The sequence below is a fragment of the Sebastes umbrosus genome, chromosome 7 (genome assembly GCF_015220745.1).
Source record: "Sebastes umbrosus isolate fSebUmb1 chromosome 7, fSebUmb1.pri, whole genome shotgun sequence".
In the NCBI taxonomy this organism is placed as follows: Eukaryota; Metazoa; Chordata; class Actinopteri; order Perciformes; family Sebastidae; genus Sebastes; species Sebastes umbrosus.
The window spans coordinates 30,942,609-30,960,001 of record NC_051275.1 but is presented as its reverse complement, the minus strand read 5'-3'; the positions used below and the strand labels follow the sequence as shown (position 1 = coordinate 30,960,001).

The following is a 17,393-nucleotide window of genomic DNA, read 5'->3' as shown; positions in this document are numbered from 1 at the left end:
TCACGTGAACTAAAATTTTAACATAAAATAAAATAATGCCACATGTGAACTGGACAAGTGATTGGCATTTTTCACATATGAATGACAGTTTCCACATGTGAAATTTACATTTTCACATGAGAATTGCTTACATTCATACAGTATGTGATTGGCTTTTTTTTCTAGTGTGGATTATAATTTCCACATGTGGAAACAAAACATGGCACCTGGAATCACAAGTAATTTGCTTCTTCACCTGTGAATCACACATTTTTACATGCGATTGGCTATTTTCACATGTGAACTAAAATTTGAACATGTGAAAATAAAATAACGAGACATGAACTGGACATTTTCAAACAAGTGCTTTTTTCACATATAAATGAAAATTTCCACATGTGCAACTTACATTTTCATATAAGAATTACTTACATTCCCATGTGATTGGCTTTTTTCAAGTTTTTAACATATACTGTAAAATAAAATAATTTCACATGTGAAAATAACTATTTCACATGTGAATGGAATATTTTCACAGGCAATTGGCTATTTTCAGTTGCGAACTAAAATTTTAACGTGAAAATAAAATAATGCACACGTGAACTGGACATTTTCACAAGTGCTTTTTTCACATATAAATGAAAATTTCCACATGTGAAATTTACATTTTCACATGAGAATTAATTACATTTGTATGTGATTGACTTTTTTTCACGTGTGGATTAAAATGTCCACATATTGAAATACAACACGACACATGAAATCATGAGAAATTTTCCTCTTCACATGTGGATTACACATGTGAACTAAAATTTTAACATATAAAATAAAATAATGTCACATGTGAAAACAACTATTTCACATGAGAATTGAATATTTTCACTTGTGATTGGTTATTTTCAGATGTGAACTAAAATTTTAACATGTGAAGATAAAATAATGTCACATGTGATCTGGACATGTTCACAAGTGATTAGCTTTTAAAATAAAGTCACATGTCGGTTTTCACATGTGACTTTTTTCACAAGGGATAACTGGAAACATATTTTTTATCAGATCTCTGAATGTCGATTTTAAGTGTTTGTGCTAAAACTCTGGAGACTTTGGTGATTAAGTTGAATAAAATATAATAAAATCAGATTGATATTACAGCAATGCACACTGAGTTAGTATTGACAGTAACAAAAAAAGTCTTATTCATCGTTTCTTAGTATTCTAACTTTGTCTCTTACTCCCATGCTTCCTGAAGGAGCCCATTCTTGTAGGGCTTAAGGTAATTTATTCGCATAATTCTCAGCATGCCCCACAGTCCATGTTTGCCATCTTCCCCACGTTTGCAGTCTTGTCAAAGTGTTTAACGCTGCAAAAAAGTTAAATTATATCTAAATATTGCAGTGCGAACTGTATTTGTAATGTCTCTTGACCGCCTCTTTATATTACTTTGTGACCATCTTCCTGTGTGAGAGAGATGTGTGTGTGTGTGTGTGCAGTACAGCATGTTTATCAAGAGCTCCACACTGTAAGACCAGGATAAGCCACGGAGTGTACAGTCACACACACACTAACCTTTCTTTATCACTGCCATGCTGCTTGAAGTAAGCCAGTCTCATAGGAATGAAGGTAAGTAAGATCAGGCTTGTCAACAAAAAAACACAACTCAATTTCCCAGGGTGCACCGTGGTCGTCTATCTAACGCCGGCAGGCGTCTCAAAGTATCTGTATTTGCCGCCCTGGGAATGAGAACGGGCTGTTTTGTCAGTAAAGAGATTGTCAGTATAGTTAGTGTATGTCCAATGTGTGATATTTAATTTCAATATGTGTTCAGGTACTACCTGTTTATTTGTTCTTCGAGATAGTCACTTAAATGTCTCAACGTATCAAAGACTGACTGAAATGTATATTTGTGTGTTTCAGAATGAGTCGAGGAACATCGAGATGCTGGCGGCTGCCTGTGCTGTGGGAGTGGGCTGCTGTTTTGCTGCCCCCATAGGAGGTGAGTTTTCATAGAAAAATATATACTAACATAAGTCTGTCAACTCAATACACCGAGGGCTACCATATATATAATATCAACTGCACATCATATAACGTACAATAACACAGGGTGAGCTTTATGTCACTCAGCGGGGATATTATAGTGAAGGCAATATCTCTGTCTGTACAGCTAATATCATCCCATGTTAAATTTAGGGCCTTAGTGCAAGGCGAGTTTGTGTGAGTGGCATTATTTATTTAGCAGCAAGCTTTTCCTCCACCTTTGCTTGTTTAGTCATTTTACAGCTCGGCATGACTTTGTCCAGCTAATACTGAGCTGGAGAAAAGCAGCTGAGGGGAGTCTTTTGACTTAAGAACAGGTGGAGAAAAAAAAAGGTTTTGGCAGATGAAATTTGTGTTGTTGTCATGGTCTTTGTTGTTGTAATACTCATTTCGACCACAAGAGGCTGAAGTGCACCACTAACCTAAATTCTAAATAGGACTAAAAGCATTCATGTTTTCTTCCAAGTGAGTTTTTAATTCATCAATGCACTCTAAACACAAGGTACATGCACAGAGTGTTAGCAAGTTATGGAAAATTAAACCCTGGAAGAAAAAATGAATGCTTTATATTACACGGCGTTGTAGAATATTCGATTCTGATTGGTCAATCACGGCATTCTGCGGTCTGTTATTTCTTTATAACAGACCGTTGCTATGTATAGCAGACCGTTGCTAAGGGCGCAGTTCTGATGTCGGACTCTGGTGGACCGTTTTTGTGGCAAATTTTTAATTTCTTAAGTAAGTAGCTGTGTAATAAGTGGGATAATGTACAGCTAGCGGGTCATTGTTGTGAAAGAATACCTGACAGTGCGATGCCACACCCCGACGCGTTATTCTTTCACAACAATGACCGGCTCACTGTACATTATCCGTAACTTAGAGCTGGGTTGGTGTAAAAATGTTCAAACCGGTTTGATATTAAGCCACAACACCGGACCGGGCTGATATACCAAATTTGACCACTAGGTGTCGCAATTGACTCAGCAGCTGCTTGTCACAAAATGAGAATAGCTGGTCCACCTTAACAGCCCACCTTAAGTGAGCCTGGGCCGAAGTTGCCTCTAGCTTCGGGGCTAACCTCTCTTCACTTTAATCAGCAGGTGGCGAGCAAGACACAGGAACTTGGCTTGGGTTTTGATGAGCTGTAGCATTTTTTAACCGACAGTCTAAACACACTGCACTGCTACGTTCAAAACTATTTTCCTGCATATTCATATTTTAAATGTTGTATAAATAAAACCTGCACCTCTTGAGCAACAATACCATTATCACTATATTACATGAGTCTTTTTTACTGTATTATTAATCATGCGTGACCCAGGTTTCTATGAGTACGTGTGGAGAACATATTGACCAAACTGTGACCAATTCATTTGAAATGGTATGCAATGTGTGTGTGTGTGTGCGTGTGTGCGTGTGTGTGTGTGTGTGTGTGTGTGTGTGTGTGTTCTCCAGGTGTGTTGTTCAGTATAGAAGTAACATCCACATTCTTCGCGGTGAGGAACTATTGGAGAGGTTTCTTTGCTGCTACCTTCAGTGCCTTCATCTTCAGAGTTCTGGCTGTGTGGAACAGAGACGAAGGTAAGGAGGGCTTGTGCTCAAAATACTTTATGTTGATGGAAGTCATTTTTTTACTTTACAATTCACAATATTCAAATATTCATTTCAAAGTTCAGAAAAGTCTGTCAACTACCAAGACTTAGGTCACTAACATGGGTGAAACTCACACATCTTAATGACGGAAAATAAAGGATAACTGAGGGTGGAAACTAGCACCAAAGATGGAGGTTTGTTGAAAACTAACAAGAGTTTCAGTTTCCAAAAGTAGATGTTCAAACTCGCAGCCAATCGAATGGCTTCCTCAGGATTTCCAGTGCCTTGTTAGCCCAAAGTTTCGACAACATTTTCTCCATCCCTGTTAGATCAGGAGTTCTAGTCGGCATCTACACAATGAGCTGAACTTTTTCTGTTTACTTCTCACTTGTTACCTTCTATTAGGAACAAAACGTTGCCTGCTGTAACACTTCTACAGTGCACTGCAACCCATTGCAGGAGCCAAGACCTTGTCTTGGACCTTGTTTTGTGATTTGGATGATTGTTTGGACAGTGTCCTGTTCTCTTTCCAAACTCTTGATGTACTTTGTCTTTCCCCAGAGACCATCACAGCCCTTTTTAAAACCCGTTTCCGGCTAGACTTTCCCTTTGACCTCCAGGAGCTTCCAGCCTTTGCCGTCATTGGGTGAGTCTTCATTAGTGATTGGTTAATGTCTGATTTTACAAATACATATAGCAGGGCTCAAAATACCATGTGCATATACACAGGAGTGCACATCAAATTTGAGCTATGCATGTAATTCTCAGCTCTACATGCACCCTTGGACATAACTTGGTGCAGAAAATATAATGTGCAGGGCTGCTAACTCTCACGCATTGACACACGCTCTCTCGCCACGCGTCCATTTCTCACCCAGTGAAAAACAAATTTACAACTGATAACGTAAAGAGGACACTTACAGCACACAGACAGACAAGACAGAGCAGCACAGTGCAATAGCAGCACCGTGTCAAACCCGGTCAAGCTGCCGTTTGGATTTTGAAGCGCGTCTATTCGTGCTGTTAACGGTACTGATCAGTGGAGCAGCCAAAAAGGATTCACATTAAGACTCACATTACAGCAATAATTTAAACATCATACTATATTAACTCTTGTTGAATATGTAACGTCACCAAAGAAGTCCTAATATGATAAAAAAAAAAAAGGTTTCCATATTAGGTTTGCTGAGAAGAGCAATGAATTTCTGCTCAAAATCTTCCTATGACCAAATAACATTTGATTAGTTTCACTGCACATTATTGTGCACATTATTGTGCAGGGAAAGACAGCTCAAATTATATGGTAAGTAGGGCTGTCAAACTTAACGCGATAATAACATGTTAACGCAAATTAGTGTTAACGCCATTAATTTCTTTAACACATTAATGCAACTTGTGAAATTTAGGTTGTAGCAGGCTCAGTTTCAAAGCTAGAATGAAGATATGGTACCAACCATGTCATACTGGTTTGTCGGGAAGGAGGCTAAATAACGCTACAAACATACTAAATTTTGGCGAGGAAAAACTGTCATGGTCATTTGAGATATTGGATTTTTTTCGTTTGGATCCGATTGTGACGGAAGTGCAGAGAAAGATGAACAAATACACCAAATGGTGCAATAAAAAAACAAATTGGTGCAGGATAAAAAGTTGGTGCATGTAATTTTCAAAGTTACAGTGCATGTACTATACACAGAAAAAAAGAATTTTGAGCCCTGATATGGGCACAAGTTGGGAATATATTTAATTCAAAACCCCAAAAAGTAGAAAAAGAAACTGAGCGATCAATTCAAAAACCATCAATTCATTCATTTACAATTTATAAACCCTTTATAAATATTCACCTTATTAGAAAGTTGTAAAAACTAACTTTTGTCAACACACACTGGTGTTAAAATGAACACAGGTTTGGTTTTCCATTAAAAGTTCTAATAAATTCAAACACTGAGTCATTGTTTTGGTCCATCTGGCTGTTCTGACAGGTATTCCCATTCACCGGGACGGCAGCATCGATTCAGATATTATTCAGAAGCTGCTCTCACTGTAGCTTGTGAAGGTGTTACTTCAGGGTAGCCTGCGTGAGTCACCTAACATGGATAATTCAGCTGGCAACAGTTGCTGCCAGTGCGCTGAGGGATGTCTTATTTTATGCTGCCATAGCCTGAGGGCTCCTGCGTGGCCGTGAACGAAACCAGGGGCTCCTGGACGGGACATGGGAGGTGTTTCCGATGCCTGTGTGTAACTCTGCCTTGGCTCTCCAAAAGAAGAAAACCCCTCTCTTCTTTTCTGTCTTTTGTTCTTCATTTTTTTCTTGTTTTTTCTGTCCAGAAGTGTTAACACCCACTACTGCGTCAGTGACTCGTACACTACACTTAACACTGTCTCCAGAGAAGGCAGCAGAGTGCTTAGCCACAGTTTACTCTGTGATATAGAGTGTGTGTATGTGAGGAGGAGACATTGTGCCGGGGCACCCGTGTAGTTTCCATCTTCCCTTGCCAATAGCTGTCAAGCGAGGAAAGTCGGTCAGTGTCTCAGTCAACTAGGACAGAAAGAATTAGTTCTGTGCTGCATGCTGCCAAGGGCACGTCTTTTAAGAGTCGCACACTATTCTACTTACTGTTCACACTTCTGGGCCTTAGAAGTAAGGAGGACACTTTCTATGACGCCCATGTCTATACGAATATTATTATGCATTATAATCTGCTTATAGCATTGTATAATAATAGTTATAAGCATTCATAAATACCCACAGTGCTTTATAACATAACAAGGTCAATTATCATAATACTTCATAATTGCTGGTCACTCACTGACATTTTTTTTATGAGGATCATAGTGTATTATAAGACCCATAGTTGTAATACATTATAATCTTCTTATAATGCATTATAATGTGATTATAAGTTACTCTAAGTGGTTATTGTTTGCTTTAAGTAAAAAAAAAAAAAATTACAACATGGTTCTTGCATAGATTATTTTTTTCACTTTACTTAAAGTAAACAATCCTCCACGTGGAGTAACTTATAATCATATTTTAATGCATTATAAAAAGATTATGTATGTAACTATAGACAATACACTATGAACCTGGCATATAAAAAAAATAAAAAAAATTTAAAGGGCCAGCATTTTGGGGGATCTATTAGCAGAAATAGAATATAATATTCATAACTATGTTTTCATTAGTGTATAATCACCTGAAACTAAGAATCGTTATGTTTTCGTTAGCTTAGAATGAGTCCTTCATATCTACATAGGGAGCGGGTCTTCTTCACAGAGTCCACCATGTTGCTCCGCCATGTTTCTACAGTAGCCCAGAACGGACAAACCAAACACTGGCTCTAGAGAGAGACTTTCACGTTTTTACGTCACTTGAAGGCCACAACGTAGTTCTCTGACACGCTTGTGAGCGAGGTGAACGGTGTTTTGCACTCTACTCATGTGTTCCGCAGTCTTGGAAAGGGAGGAGTGAGCGGAAGGGTACTCTCGGTTGCAATCTGCAACCACACCTCTAGATGCCACCAAATCCTACACACTGCACCTCTAACATTTATTTAGACAGGTCATGTCATTGCGACACAAGGTCCAATTCTCAAGAGAGACCTGGTAGTGAGTGACCAGCAATTATGAAGCATTATGGTACTTGACCTTTATTATATATTATATTATATAAAATGCTTGTTAGTGTTATAAAGCATTAATATATAAGCATGAATATATATGAGTGCTTATAAGTATGTGGGCGTCAAAGTGTTTCCAAAGTGAGAATCACTGGAACGCAACAAGGCGTGAGTACAACCTGATTCCTGCAAAACTTGCAAATACACTCAGGGCAGTGATTATATAAGTGAACGTGTCAATATGTACACATCCAATGACAGCCTTCACATCACACCCCAATCGGGCATTTTCACAATGGCCTCATTGTGCTGTGTTGTATTTTGTATTGTGGTTGCAACAAATTCATTTCAGGTTTCCAGAAAGCATTGACCTTAAAGGTGCCCTGTAGTTTTCTTGTAAACAAGCAAAGCTATGTTTACATCCAGTGTTTCTCACCATGTGTGTGTCCTTGAGGTCTGACAAACAGGTTGAATGCCTTTCCTTCCTCGTAAAACATTTTTAAAGCTTTTGTTAAGCATTTCGAAGCCTGGATTGTTTACATCCATGTTTACAACAACCTTCTTTTAGCCCACGTTTTTCTGGCTCAATGCTATATCGATGAATGGAATAGTGTGAAGACGTCACTAGCTATGTGTATGTTATAACATTTTTATGTTTGCACATTTGTCCTTGCTCACATGCTAGTAGAGTATGAGATATAGTAGAAAAACATAAACGAGCACAAGGCTGGCAATATTCTATATTTTTGTTAGTGTCAACAAATCCCATAAAAAGACCAAAAGCAGCAACATTGTGTTAATCCGTCTCTCAAAAAAATGGGTCTGAAATATACAGTATAGTCATATATATACTGTGTACTGTATACTGTATATATACAGTATATACATTGTGATGCTCATTTTATTTACTATTTTCTGACATTTTATAGATGAACAATTAATTGATAAATCAGGGGGGAAAGACTTGCAACTCGACTTGGACTTTAACACCAATAACTCCTGACTTCACCTGGACTTGAGTCTTTTGACTTAAAAATACTTGACTTGTTTAGGACTCAAAACTTTTAGGACTTGGCTTAGAACTTACCTGTCTTGACTTTGGACTTGACGTGGGACTTGTCTGTTTTGACCTGGGACTTGATTCAGGACTTGCATGTCTTAACTTGAAAATATTTGACCTGTTTAGGACTTGGTACATGACTTGGACTTGCCTGTCTTGACTCAGGACTTGACTTGGGACTTGTTTGTTTTGATTTGGGAATGAACTTAGGACTTGACTCGGGACTTGCCTGTCTTGACTTGGGACTTGCCTGTCTTGACTTGGGACTTGACTCAGGACTTGCCCGTCTTGACTTGGAATTTGACTCAGGACTTGCCTGTCTAGACTTGGATCTTGACTTGGGACTTGCCTGTCTTGACTTGGGACTTGTCTGTTTTGACTTGGGATTTGACTTAGGACTTGACTCAGGGCTTGCCTGTCTTGACTTGGGACTTACCTGTCTTGACTTGGGACTTGCTTCTCTTGACTCTGGACTTGCCTATCTTGACTTGGGGTTTGCTTCTCTTGACTTGGGACTTGACTTGGGACTTGCCTATCTTGACTTGGGACTTGACGTGGGACTTGATGCGGGACTTGCCTGTCATTGCTTCTGACTTGACTCAGGACTTGCCCGTCTTGACTTGGAACTTGACTCAGGACTGGCCTGTCTGGACGGCGGACTTGCCTATCTTGACTTGGGACTTGATTTGGGACTTGATGCGGGACTTGCCTGTCATTACTTGGGACTTACTTGTGACTTGCAAAACAATGACTTGGTCCCCCCTCTGAATCAGTTTATTATCAGTTTTATTGTTCCATACCCTGCAGTTCTTCAGTGTCTGTAACCCTGCTTGACCTCAACTAGTACCCAAACCCTGCTTGACCTCAGAGAGTACCCTTACCCTCAGTCTAATCTTTACCATAAACCCTTTGGAACATTTGGTTCTTCTAAGGGTACAATTACAAAGAACACAGAATGGCACACATGCAGTGTTTTCCTCGGCTGCACCACGGGGGCAAAGACTCCCTCATCATCCTGATCATTATTTATTCAGAGGTATTTGATGGAATTAATAATGCAGCAAGATAAATTTATAAGCATTAGGTTGTCTGCATAGCTGTCTGAGCCTATTCTTCCTCTCCCTACCTCTCTCTTCCCTCTTACTGTCATAAAGAGGGCTCCCACTGAGCTTTTAAATGCATGCTTATGTAAACCTCTTTTTCTGCTTTGACTCCCCCACACATCCCCATTTCACTGTATGCTCTCTCTCACTCCTACTCTGCCTCAGTTGTAATCCCCTGTTCATGTTTCATCTCCAGTGTGTTTCTCCTTTAATGCATATCTTTGTTTTTCTCTGTTGTTTCCCTCTTCTGTATCTGCAGCGTCTCCCTCCTACATGTTTTGTAGACTCTCTTTTCCCTCACTTCCCTTCAGATTTTGACAAATGTCTCAAAGAATATGAGGATTGTATCTAGTGTAAATACAATTCAACTGTATTACATTTGCACCTACTGTATCACTGGCATCCGGCTCCACTCATTATGTTTACATAGTATTTGATCGTGGCCAAATGCACTGGGGACAAGCTACAGTATGGAGGTGGTTTGAGAGAGAAACATGTATTTGTTTAAGCTTGGGCTCATTTATTTCATCCAGTTTCAATTTAAACAGAATGGACTCTGCTCTTCCTGACGTATGTGTGTTTTCTCTCTCTGCAGTATTGCCAGTGGTTTTGGTGGAGCTTTGTTTGTCTACTTGAACCGACTGATTGTCCAGTTCATCAGGAAACAGAAGGCCATCAACAGATTCCTCATGAAAAAGTAAGTCTGACACCAGTTGTGGAAAGTAACTAAGTACATTTACTCAACTACTGTACTAAGTTAGGGCTGCAACTAACGATTATTTCTTGATTAATCGATTAGTTGTTTGGTCTAGAAAATGGTGAAAAATGTTGATCAGTGTTTCCCAAAGCCCAAGATGACGTCCTCAAATGTCTTGTTTTGTCCACAACTCAAAGATATTCAGTTTACCGTCATAGAGGAGTAAAGACACCAGAAAATATTCACATTTAAGAAGCTGGAATCAGAGAATTTTGACTTTTTTTTCTTAAAGGAACAGTGTGTAACATTTAGGGGGATCTATTAGCAGAAATCAAATATTATGTTCATATCTATATAGGGAGCGGCTCCTCTTCACGTGGTCCGCCATGTTGCTCCGCCATGTTTCTACAGTAGACCAGAACGGACAAACCAAACACTGGCTCTAGAGAGAACCTTTGACGTTTTTACGTTACCTGAAGGCCACAACGTACTTCTCCGACACGCTTGTGAAACTGCGATAACGTGAGCCGCAGAGTGCAAAACCGTGGTACCGCTGCCGTCTGACTTCCGTTGCTCCTAAACTAGTGTTATTATGGTAAGGATGACCTCTGAGCGAGGCGAACAGCGTTACCATGGTTTCACACTCGGCGGCTCACGTTACCGCAGTCTTGGAAAGGGAGGAGTGAGCGGAGGGGTACTCAGTTGGTTGCAATCTGCAACCACACCACTAGATGAAACCAAATCTTACACACTGTACCTTTAAAAAATTACTCAAATCGATTAATTTGATTATCAAAATAGTTGGTGATTAATTTAATAGTTGGCTACTAATCGATTAATCGTTGCAGCTCTATACTTAAGTACAATTTTGAGGTACTTTTTACAACACTACATTTACTTGTGTGCTATAGTTAGTTTTCAGGTTAAGATTTTTCATACAAAACCATAAGCTAAGATATTGATTGTTTTTTGTTGATACGCTCTCCGTCTGCCCTCTCCCTTTTCTTTTTCTTTCTTTTCTTTCTCTCTCTCAGACGTCTGCTGTACCCAGCGCTGGTCACTTTACTTGTTTCCACACTAACATTTCCCCCCGGCTTTGGACAGTTTATGGCTGGAAAGGTAGGTTCTGCACACCCACTCAGCACATGCTATTATGTTTTATACACGCTGCACTGCAGCCATAACTGTAATTCAAAGGAAGCCTGTGGCATTATAGGCCTGTACACCTAATATATCTGTCACAAATTCAATCTGTATTGAAACACAATGGGCCTCATGCAGCAACATTCTCTTGAATTTCTCTTATATTTTCTATAGGGCTGTTAACGGGATAATAACGCGTTAACTCATGTCATACTAGCTTGTCGTGAAGGAGGCTAAATTACGCTCCAAACTCACGCTAAATTTTGGCGAGGAAAAATTGGCATGGCCATTTTCAAATGGGTCCCTTGACCTCTGACCTCAAGATATGTGAATGAAAATGGGTTCTATGGGCCCCACAAGTCTCCCCTTTACAGACATTATGATAATCACATGCAGTTTGGGGCAAGTCATAGTCAAGTCAGCACACTGACACACTGACAGCTGTTGTTGCTTGTTGGGCTGCAGTTTGCCATGTTATGATTTGAGCATATTTTTTATGCTAAATGCAGTACCTGTGAGGGTATCTGGACAATATCTGTCATTGTTTTGTGTTGTTGTATTGCTTTCCAACAATAAATATATACATATATTTACATAAAGCAGCATGAAATTATGACAAATCTACACACATAAATAGACAATAAAATAAACACTTAAAGCCCAACATCTCACAATTGACGAGTGTATGAAAAACATGTTTTTGTTCGGGTGTCTCCCTTTAACACTTACGAATGAACTCATCTAACCTTTAATGTCTTGATTTAGTATGTTTAATCTGAGCACCTCTAAGCCTTATTTAGATTTCCTACATGATATACTGTTTTGGTTTTGGTCTGTATGCAGCTTTACAGAGCAGCTGTGTAATTGAAGCATTTTAGATCATTATATTGTTTCATAACAGCCTGATTAACATTCATGTCTGTGTGTGATTGTTTTTTAATACTCACAACACAGGTTCAAATGTGTGTATGTGTGTGTTATTTGTGTGCACGGGAGACTTGGATGAGCGAATCCTTTTGCTCCTGGGTATGACTCATAAGTGTGTGTGTGTGTGTGTGTGTGTGTGTGTGTGTGTGTGTGTTCTCTCCAATTTCACCCCCTTCATCTGTCTAATTATCAGAATTAGAAAAGGAAAAATCTGTGCATCCTCAGGCACACACACACACACACACACGCACACACACACATACACACACACACACACACACACACACACACAAAAACACACACACACCCCATTTGTCAGTGTCCTAATGAGAGGGTGAGTCAGGCTTCTGAGGCTCTAAATCTGCCGACACTGACCTCCTCCTAAAACACTGTATCTTAAATCCCTCTAGTCTTGTCTCATTCTCCTCAGTCATCATTTCTCTGGCAGCGGGCGACATTATCACCACCAGCGTCTCCGGCTATCCCGGCTTTGAAACGGCGACAGATGAATTTATCATCTCACGCTTGCCTGCCTGTTATCTTAAATCTTCACTGGCGTCTTTTAAGACACTTTCAGCACATTTTCTACCCGCTGCTGTCAAGCTGTACACTTTGTGTTTGAAGTAGAGATATTTACGTTTACATCTCAAGTCGGATGCACAGAAGCGTTTGATGTGATTTCAGCTGGTGAACATCCTACATCAAGGCACATTTAAGAGTCTTCTCAAAAGATGATTCAGAGAAATCAAACACAGGACTTTCACCCGGGAGACAGCCGTGTAGTTTTGTTACATAACTTGTGTAGCCTACTTAACGCCAGCTATATAACAAGCGTACGTATTTCGTATACTTATTTTAACCCAAACCATATTTTCCTAAACATAACCAAGTTTTTTGTTGCGTAAGTAAACCTAAAAACTAAATAAACCTACGTTAAAACCTCCTTAAATGCTTAGGATGGGTTAAATGCAGAGGTCAAATTTCATGCTTGTATTTTGTATGTATACAATCAATCTAAAAAAGTTTAAATTTTTTTGTAAGTATGCATGTAATGAGCGGAAACCGACACACCGTCCTCGAGTCCAAAACTTTTGTTTTTTCTATTATTTATTTGGAAATTTCAGTACAGTACTTACATAAACATGTTCAGATTTTTCATTACAAAAAATATTAATTAATTATATATTAATATTATAATTATAATATATTTCACAGTACAAAAATAATATAAAAATAAAAATAATTTTGCAACAAATAATTTTGCAACAAATAAAATGCAACGAAAAGATGAATAAAAAGAAAAAACAATCTGGGTCTGTTAAACAATTGGAATAAATTTGAAATGTCTAAATAATATAATAGTTTTTGCCAATTTAGAATATTTGATTTTTAAGTTTTCAATCGTAGTCAAATATGTTTTAAAATCAGTATCTTTAAAGCCATATCATTTTATGGATATAATATTTTGCTAAGATATTAATCAAATTAATTATGTAAATTTCATCTGCGAGTGAGTAATATCTCAATCTTTGTTAGTATGACATCTTTTTCAAAATGTTTCGACCATGGAAATAACATATTTGAGGTCTTAATTTAGGTGGTGTTCACCTTTAAATAAAATTAGAAAAAGAAATGCTATAGAACAGCCCACCCATGTTTTCATATATTGATGATGTCACTTCCTATGGCCTTCAGCTGACCCAGAAGGAGACTCTGGTGACGTTACTGGACAACCAGACGTGGGCCAAACAGGGCATCGCTGAGGAGTTTGACTACATCGGACACGCACAAGCCTGGAAACACCCGCAGGTCAACGTCTTCGTCACCCTTGTCCTCTTCATCGTCATGAAGGTAGGAGAGAAACCCTACGAACAGATGTTTGGATTTTAATAGATGATTATTGTGAAAATCAATGCATCGCCCTACAGTCACTTTTAATCTTCATCTTCCATCATCTGTATTTTCTCCTCTGTACATTACGCTGCTGGTGGCCATAGTGGCGTTAAAGATAAAGCAAGGTCATGAGGAGAGTGTGAGTTGAACATTATAAATGGGAGTCCTTTTTATTCAAAACCGGACCTGAGGTAATGGGAAAGTGTTGGAACAGAGCCCATCTCCTTTTGTCACTGGTAAAGAACAAAGGCAGACCATGTTATAAAAGGAGTTGGAACATGGCCTATCTCCCCATCACTGTGTTACAAAGTTATGTTCCCAGGAGGCCATTTCAAGTTTCGGTCCACTTTGATGATATATCGCTGAGAGACGGAGCTGATGGGATCCTTGTAAAATATATATAGGAACAGAGCATATCTTCAAACCTCAGTGTTACACTTTATAATATACAGATGTCGTTGGTTTCATTTGACGGGATTGCCGCAGCGATACCAGAGTGATGTTGCGGCAGTAAAAGCAGGGAGTGCACTAGATACACAAACATCGATCTCCAGGGTGCAAGTCCCGTGTTTCTTTCTACCCAACCTTCCACCTTCCACCTTCCATATATATTTAAATTCTCGCCACCCATCCTGCTGTTTCTCTCTCGGTCTCAATAACAAGAAGAGGCCAAACAGAAGTTTGGGAGCCCAGATGAACTCTTTACAGTCCGCTACTGTTACGGTTGCTGCTGGAGGAGAGTGCTGCTGCTCGTGTTGTGATTAGATTGGGGTTTTTATGTAACCGTTATTTATTTGTTCTGCTCTGTTCAGCTGAAATGAAATGTCCTTTCCGAATACAAAAAGCAGAGGTCGTAAATTTCCCCTCACTGCATCAAGAGCTGTGCTTTCGCTTGTGCTTGTGTGTTTGTGTGTGTGTGTCGGTGTACAGTAGGTGAGCACACGGGCAGTCGGCTGCAGGCAGGGTTAGAGAAAACATGTTGAAACCTGGTTTTCTAAACAATAGCTGCTACTGTTTTGGCTTGTTGATGTTCCGCAGAGTTTTGCTATAGCTGGCCCTCAAAGTGCCCAGCAAACATGTGACGTTAGCAAGACGTTCAGATCATGTCTGTATAACGTCCGTCAGTCCAGACCCACTTTTTTATGTCTGGTGTACGTGCAAGTTGGGTTCAATATTCAACGTCTGGTTAGGGGCTGGTGTGTATGACTGTCCTTCGCATAGCTCAAGAACCGTTCATCCAATCAACTTCACACTTGGCGGATACAAGCAGCCATACAGAACTTCTGGGGGGCCAAGAAATCGGCCCGCCCCGGACGGGCACTGCACTAGTGTTGACAAATAGAGAGGCAAGTTTAGTTTAGTTAGATACACTTCATGTAACAACAAATAACTTTGAAAAAAAAGCTGTATCCACAGATAAGTTGAGCTGACCTGCACACAGGTGAAACAGTGAAAGAGTATCCAGTACTGTCCAGAAGCTCCGGTGTCAAAGTTATATAAGCACAGATCTGATGGTGCGACAGTCTGTGTACTGCAGTAATGGCAGAAACTGACTCACTGACTCTTTGTCATTGTTTCTGAACAGTACAGTAGAGAACGTCTGTCTCAGCCTTTTGTCTGTCACCTATCTCAACAATATGGAGCCACTTTCACTGAATCCACTTTTTCTGTTGAATCCTATCTACCCGACCCGTTCTCTCATTCCTCTGTGTGTCCCATCCTCCTTCTGACCTTTAGCAAACTGGTCTGACGGCTTTCAACGTCATTTCTCAGTGTGACGTCTAAACTCTGCGTGTGTCTGTGTGTGCATGTGTGCATCTTACGTGTCACCAGAGGTTTCTAACTTTTATCACCCATCTGCACAAAATGTCATCGAGCTGCTCTCAGCATCTCTCTGTAGGCACGCACTGACTCACATCCTCTCTCTCGCTCACACACACACACGCACACACACACACACACACACACAGTATTCAAAGTGAGGCTGTAATGGCTCTGTCTAATTACAGCCTTTGGTTTTCCTGAATTCAGCCTGGTGATTTTCAAAGGGGAGATTGCTCTCTCCCTCTCCTTCTTGGTAATGAATGGTTCTTTTATTCCACATTGCAGCCATCTTGTCTTGTTGCTCCTTTTCATGCCGAAACTTCAGGGAGGATCTCTCGTTCCAGCTGCTAAACTTTTGAAAGTAAAGGTGCGCGGAAAGTGTCTAGCGTCAGGAAGTCCAGGTTGGCAGGTCAGCAAATGAAGCTGCTATAAATACCTTAATTATATGTTTCAAATTAAACAGGGAACAAAAATCTGTGTGCTGAAATGTTTTTCTTGGTAAAGTTCACTGCGAGTAGTTGAGGTGCTGTTGAGAAAGTTTTTGTGTATTTGTAGCTTTTTAGCACACCTGAAAACACACTCACACACACACTCACACACACACACACACACACACCTGCAAACTAATTTGACATGCCGTGTAGTTAAATGCTATTTTTAGCGGTGTGCAATTATGCACATCAACAGCTCTGAGTATATTAATACAGGTGTGTTTCTGGGTGCGTCCTACAACCTGAGTGAGACCTCTGTTCTCTGTCAGTGTGTGTGTGTGTGTGTGTGTGTGTGTGCGCATCAGAGTGACGGAGAGCTGGCGGGACTGTAATTGGAGTGGGAATAGGAGAAGGGCCCCTGAGAGTCCCCTGAGGCCCCCAGGTGATAGACTGTCCTCTGAATGTGACACACACACAAGCCTAGAGGGCTCCGAGATGACTGACAAATTAAAAAGAGTATAAATGTCCTGGATACTGCGTCATAACCGATACCGTACCGTTGACCTGAGTCTCCTTCACTTCTCTCCTCTACCTTGTTTGCACTCTGGAACTTCTTTTTAGCCTCTAGTTCACCTCAGTCACCAGAATTTAGCACTAAAATGTTAAAACAGGCTCGTATAACAGGCAAGTATAAAGAGCGACAAACGCCATGTAGGGAGGAGGTCGGGGTGGATGGGTGGGTCCAAAAACACCAGGCTTTCGCCCAGGAGACCGGCGTTTGTACCCCGTTTGAAACCAGAAGTCAACGTTGATTAATTTGTCACGTAACTTCCATATTTAAGTTACGCCACTTCCGTTGTTATTTTAACCCAAACCACGATCTTTTCCGAAACCTAACTAAGTAGTTTTCTTGCCTAAACCTAACCAGGTGGATCTTTTCCTGGACTGGGTAGATTTGGAAGTTTATTTTGAAGAGGAAACTGACACATGTTGTTGGACATACGAAGAAAAACGCACAAAAAATGAGGAATCGTTTTTCCTAAGATATCATACGAACCGTTGTACGAGGATATGTTGCGTTAAAAT

At 39.9% G+C, this 17,393-nt stretch overlaps 1 protein-coding gene across 6 annotated transcripts in view; it reads left to right on the top strand.

Annotated features, from left to right (window-relative positions):
- Positions 1 to 17,393, top strand: part of clcn2b (chloride channel, voltage-sensitive 2b) — a 166,137-nt gene that overhangs the window by 95,228 nt on the left and 53,516 nt on the right. For all 6 annotated transcript variants that reach the window (XM_037775384.1, XM_037775383.1, XM_037775389.1 and 3 more), the window contains 6 exons: positions 1,894 to 1,972; positions 3,472 to 3,597; positions 4,171 to 4,255; positions 9,988 to 10,089; positions 11,124 to 11,208; positions 13,855 to 14,010. In XM_037775384.1, the coding sequence (XP_037631312.1) occupies positions 1,894 to 1,972; positions 3,472 to 3,597; positions 4,171 to 4,255; positions 9,988 to 10,089; positions 11,124 to 11,208; positions 13,855 to 14,010 (633 nt within the window). The remainder of the gene's footprint in view (positions 1 to 1,893; positions 1,973 to 3,471; positions 3,598 to 4,170; positions 4,256 to 9,987; positions 10,090 to 11,123; positions 11,209 to 13,854; positions 14,011 to 17,393) is intronic.